This window comes from Ammodytes marinus (genome assembly GCF_949987685.1).
Source record: "Ammodytes marinus genome assembly, chromosome: 2".
Lineage (NCBI taxonomy): Eukaryota > Metazoa > Chordata > Actinopteri > Uranoscopiformes > Ammodytidae > Ammodytes > Ammodytes marinus.
Genome location: NC_137231.1, coordinates 24,178,948 through 24,184,808, shown reverse-complemented (window position 1 = coordinate 24,184,808; position 5,861 = coordinate 24,178,948). Strand labels below are relative to the sequence as shown.

Below are 5,861 nucleotides of genomic sequence, written 5' to 3'. Positions count from 1 at the left end.
GAGCAGAAAGAACAATGTACAACAGAAGCGCCCAGAAGGTCCATCTGTGACTTTGAAGTTGAAGATAGCCTTATTGAAGCATTTTGATGACACCAACGATTAGCTACTGGGCCTAAATGCTATGTACAAATATACATTTGGCAAATGGTACTGTTGCCCCTAATGCAATGTACACAGGGGAAACCTGCATATATATCAGACTAAAATGTGACCCAGATAAAGGTTGACATGTAAAGTATATTAATAGTTATTGATACGCTTAATTATAGTGTCATTCCAGTTTCCCTAATATTTGATTCTGTATACAATTCCTATGAGAACTGGGTAGCCTTGTATTTTCATCTCTTCTGGCATGTCTATAATAACCAGTTGGATCTTGCTAGTTTAGTTTTGCTGCAACTAAAAGGTGTTAATTTCTGCTTGGCAGTTTAGGATCATAGCAACCAAGTTTAACCATAAAATAAAAGGGAGAAACTATAGGCTGGTATCACACACAGGCATGTGATTCCCCCCGCTTAGTTACAGTCCATCCAGTCCGCTCAGGATGACCGTCATGGCTAGAGGCAATGACCGTCACATCACAGCACTGACATCTTTACCGCTGCTGTCTGCCATCGTGGGACAAGTCACCCTTCATAAACACTTTAACTCTGTCACCTCAAACTGTAAAAAAATAAACGAAAAATAAATAAATAGTAAATACATACAGGTCACCAAGTAACGACCACTGACCAAAATTACCTCCTGGGAATAAGCGGTCAAGCCTATCATACACTATAATATTGGAAAAAATATTGCAATTATTCAATTATTATTTTTGATGGATTTATTCAAAATAAATTATAAATAATCCCCAAACATCAAAATATAAAAAGTACCATCAATAACCTACAACAAGGGTAGGTCAGTACTGAGAGTCACTTCACTATTTATATAGAGTGCCTTTACATTTGTTGTACAAAATGGTCATTATGACTCATTAATTTAATGGAGACATGAATCATTCTTGTTTTGACATTCTTGAAAATTACTTTTATTTGTTTGTTCATTTGAAATTGGTACAAACCCGTCAACGTGGTGCATTTCGATGTAAGATCAAACATTTAAGAAATGTGTCAAGTAATAGCACATACAATAAGTTAAAACATTTCACAAAAAAGACCAGCGGGTACATAGCAAGAATGTTTTATCTACACAAAACATCCTAAAACAGAGTAGGCCTACTGAAAGATCACGTTTTTTCCTCATTCGGTCTGTGCTCCCGTCTCATGCAGGCGAGACTGACGTCGCCTTACATTCTGAGAGGGCATCATTTTCTCCTTAATTCATCCAAGCGCTTAAATCCACATGCACAGTGCATGCCTGAGGTCCAGTTCAATAGGCCCGCCTACAGTATGGTGCGTGTGTGTGGTAGGCTGTCACCAAAATATTATACCCAATCTTATAAATAACCGTTTGACATAACACAACTTCACCTGAACACAATAACATGTGTGCGTAAATACGCACTCAGTGAAAACGAAAATACGACGATTGCTTGGCTCTCAGTAATTAGGGCCTATAGTCTAAAGATCATTACAATAGTGTTTATCATCAATACTTGATAAAATCCTTTTGAATAAAGATAAATAACCCCAAACCAAAGTTTTTTTTTTCTTCCATTTGTGCATCAGTGTTGTTCTTTTCTTTTTGTCATCATGTCTAGTTGAAGTCAGATACAGTCTCCATTTTCTCACATTTCAGGTCTGATTAGCTCGCTCCTTCTCTCGTTATGATCTAAATAGCGCGAATAAAAACAGAAAAGGAGCCACATGGTGGGGCTGGGAGAGGGAGTTAGTAGGACAGGGGGGGTAGTGTTTTTTTTTAAAGTCACTAAGTGAAACTCATGGACACTGTGTGCTCCAACGCTTTGCGCCGCAGTGAAGCAATGCTTGTCCCTCTCCACATGTCACTGTCCGGGGAATTACACAGCTGTGGGGAGCCCGATACGTTCGTGGGGCCGGAGAGAGAGGCCGACATACCGGGGAAATGCGACTGGTAGAGGTGGGACTGCAGACCGGGGCCGTTGGAGGACAGGCCGTTGGAGAGACCCATGGAGTTTGGGCCAGGGCCAGGGCCCAGGCTGCACTGTGACAGTGACTGGTGCATACCCGGCTGGCGACCAAGGGACGGCGGGAGCTGCAGCTGGGAGACTCCGGGCATCCCCGTGGCCCAGCGAGTGTCGTTGGAGTGGAAGGAGCACAGGCTGTTCTCCATGGCGGCCGCGGCAGAGAACTGTTGCAGGCCCGATGTTGGGAGCAGCGAGCCCGGGGAGCGGAAAACATTTGTGGTCTTCTTCCTTTTCTTCCATTTAGCGCGTCTGTTCTGGAACCAAACCTGCAAGCAGAGAAACGGGGCCGTGAGCCATAAGAAAGATAGACGGTGGAACACACGTTTAGAGCGATATCTTTTTATATGACTCTATGATGACGGGCAGTAAGGTGGATCTTTGAAGCAAGTCCATGGTGAAACCATGCGAGAAAAAGACTATTACGCACGATCATCTCACTACAATCCCGCCTAAACTAAGCCAAACATTAGTTTGACACTAATAAGACACGAGTACATATATAATGGTAATCCAGCAAAACCACACGCACACACACACACAAACACACACACACACACACACACACACACACACACACACACACACACACACACACACACACACACACACACACACACACACACACACACACACACACACACACACAAACACACACACACACACACACACACACACACACACACACACACACACACACCTGTCCAATAACTTTGAGGGAGAATGTCTAATATAAACATAATCCACGAATCATTATAAACTGTATTATTACAGCCATATGACTAAAAAAATCGTTCTCGAAGATATTATGGATGGAACTGAAACAATCGAAATACGAAGGTAAGGATTTTAATTTTCAATAAAACACAATACTCCTTTATAGGAGGTGCTTTGAATTCAAAATGCAGCCGTCACTGCTTTTTATTTAGGAATAGTGTTATTTTTGTAGTGCAGCATGGGCCACACTATTTATTTATCTAACATCTTATTTACAAGCAGATTAACAGAAAATTGCCCTAAATATTATTTGGTCCTTAATACAATAGCCAGCATTAATGTAGGCTTACACAAATAAGCCTATGTGAAAATAAAATCTTATCCATCCACACGCACGCGCTCGCACCACAAACCGAACCCAAGTACGCAGCTAAAAACGCACGCGCGTCCCCGTTGGTCTTTATAAAGATTTCATCATCTACGGGCGTGATTAATACGCGCGAGGAGCCCAGAGTCGATGCCTCGTATTAAAAGTGAAATCTCGCTCTCATTCCGCTCAGCCATCCGTGAAACGTCGCCCAAACCCATTACACTCGGGGGGGACGGGGGGGGGGGGACGGGGGGAAAGAAAATGCAATTTCTCATTCCATTAAAAAAGTACAATATATTCTTCGGTCCTATTAAGACGTCGCTGATAGGGCATTTTAGGAGAGGCTGTGGAGGCAGGCAGGCAGGCAGGCAGGCACGCACGCACGCGGGCCTGCACGCCCACTGAAAGCTGCACCTGCACGGCCTGCACTAATGTTTACCAACAGCCAGCAGGAGCCGACCTCCTCCGAGCAACTAGGATCCTATTCTAGGTTAAAATAAAGAATTGATTATTAAAGTGACTAATGATGATACTGGTTTTATTACTTTCAGTGGGATCATTTGCAAGCATTTTACATCACTGGTTAATAACCCGTTCACTGTTATAAATAAGACTGAAATTGGTTGATAATGTGTTTGGTTTATCAGAGCCTGGTAAGCTTGTGATACTGCATGCTATATAGTTCAATGATAAGCACATCATGTTAGCCAGTTTAAATTATTTCATATGTTCAATTTCCCAGGAAAATAAATAATGTAAATACATTTGTTGGTAAAGCCACGTGAACAATTATTTTGTCCTCAATTTAAATATTTCAAAAAACAGGTGGGGTTATACAATATTTTCTTAAAATAATAAAAGATGTCTGAATATTTTTGACTTGGTGACTAAAGGATTCCTGCTGTTGATCTGCAAGTGAAACAAGTGGGACAGATCCATTTATTAATGGATGCGACACAGCTTCTTGAAATTAATCATTGATTACTATCGGTCAAAACGAAAAAAATAAATTTGAATAATATAATTAAAATAAAACTGTCTTGAGTCAATACAATTTCTCAAACAGCTGTTAAGAATATTTGAACACAACGAATCCCAAATCCTTCCTTCCTTCCCTTTTAATTTTAATTTTTTAAATGTTATACGTACAATGAGCCTATTTTAAAGGTATATAGTGATGTAGCCTATATTAATCTAAGAAAAGTAAATATTTCAAAATGATTACACAACTTTAATGAATATCTAGTGTACTTTAAATTATGGGTTGGTTTTGTTTAGACTGCTCCATCAGCGTCAATACAAACACACACACGCGTAACTTTGATTTTCCAAGCATTTGAAACCAAAATGTAACACACTAATGGCCGAAACATCTCTGGGGGCTATACAAACACACATTAATTAACAACTTTATGACACATTTAAAACAGATTAAACATCTTTTGCAACGCACCTCGTTTTCGAATTGCGAATCACGCCTATTTTGCTCACTACATTCTAAGCTCATTTCTATAAAATGGTTTTCGGACATTTATATGAGGATGAAAAACCAACACAAGATTCAATCCGGAGCCAAAGTCACACCCTGCCTTAGTATCATGCCAGTGTTTGCATACTATACAATCATCGACACACTGCACACGTGTTTACCTGAACTCTTGATTCGGTGAGGCCGATCCTCAGCGCCAGTTCCTCCCGCATGAAGATGTCTGGGTAGTGGGTCTTGGCGAAGCTGCGCTCCAGCTCGTTGAGCTGCGCGGGGGTAAAGCGCGTCCTGTGCCGTTTCTGTTTCTGGCTCTGGGTCTGCCCGGAGCTCTGCTGCTGCGGCTGCTGCTGCTTCTCCTGCTCCTTCCCGTTCACCGACATGCCGCCAGAGTTGGATCCCACGGTGGAGATGTCTTCTCCCGGCAGCAGAGTGGTTCCCTCTACAGAGTCTGAACCAGGGGCCATGTCTCCCGGATGCCCCTGGTCCTGCACGCCGCCTCCCAGTCGGCACTTGAGAGCCTCTCGGTGTCCGAGTAACTCTGCAGCATCCTTCATCCCTGAGAGGATGGGGAGGAGAGATGCCTTGAGTAAATACATGAAATCTGGATGCGAAGCATCTTTAACTGAGGCTCACATGAAATAGCTTTGCTTCTCTAAGACAGAAGAGTTAGATTAATTTATAGAACAGAACAGAACAAATAAACTCAATATAGCTTATGTCGTCTTTTTATTCCGTAATTTTGGCTGTCACATTCAACATTTTGGCTGTCACATTAAAACATTCCTGATAAATTACTATAAATAATTGCTACGACCAACGATAAACCACTTAGCTGTTAACATAATTAACTAAACATTCTATCTATCAATTCACAAGGTAGAATAAGAAATTGAAGTCTTACACTGGAGTTTAGGGCCGGAGTTTAGTGATGATAACTCACCCAGCCGAGCATCCAGGAGGTCGGCGTGAGAGAGCATCGCGTACCGCTCCAGGGTGAAAAGCGGTCAAAAACAATCCTACAACTTTGGGGCAATTTAAAAGTATATATCTAAATGAACGAAAATTCGGTTTGTGGTTAAAAAAGGAGGTCCCTTGCATTATAATGTCCTTTAGAGCGATGGGGAGGCGCTTATTAGTTGAAAGAACCCGTGAGCTTCCTCAAATAAGAGCCAATCAGAGCG

General features: G+C 41.8%; 1 protein-coding gene across 2 annotated transcripts; it reads right to left on the bottom strand.

Moving 5' to 3' along the window:
• Positions 1-1,872: 1,872 nt before the first annotated feature.
• LOC307269143 (homeobox protein orthopedia B-like) lies at positions 1,873-5,657 on the bottom strand (the record flags this gene model as incomplete). Of its 2 annotated transcripts, none has more annotated exons than XM_080051986.1 (3): positions 1,873-2,376; positions 4,845-5,236; positions 5,582-5,657. In XM_080051986.1, the coding sequence occupies 3 exons, from the start codon at positions 5,655-5,657 to the stop codon at positions 1,873-1,875; spliced, it is 972 nt and encodes a 323-aa protein (XP_079908112.1). The 2 variants fall into 2 exon arrangements, with proteins under 2 accessions (XP_079908112.1, XP_079908113.1); XM_080051987.1 differs by having other exon boundaries at positions 5,621-5,657.
• Between the last annotated feature and the right edge of the window lie 204 nt (positions 5,658-5,861).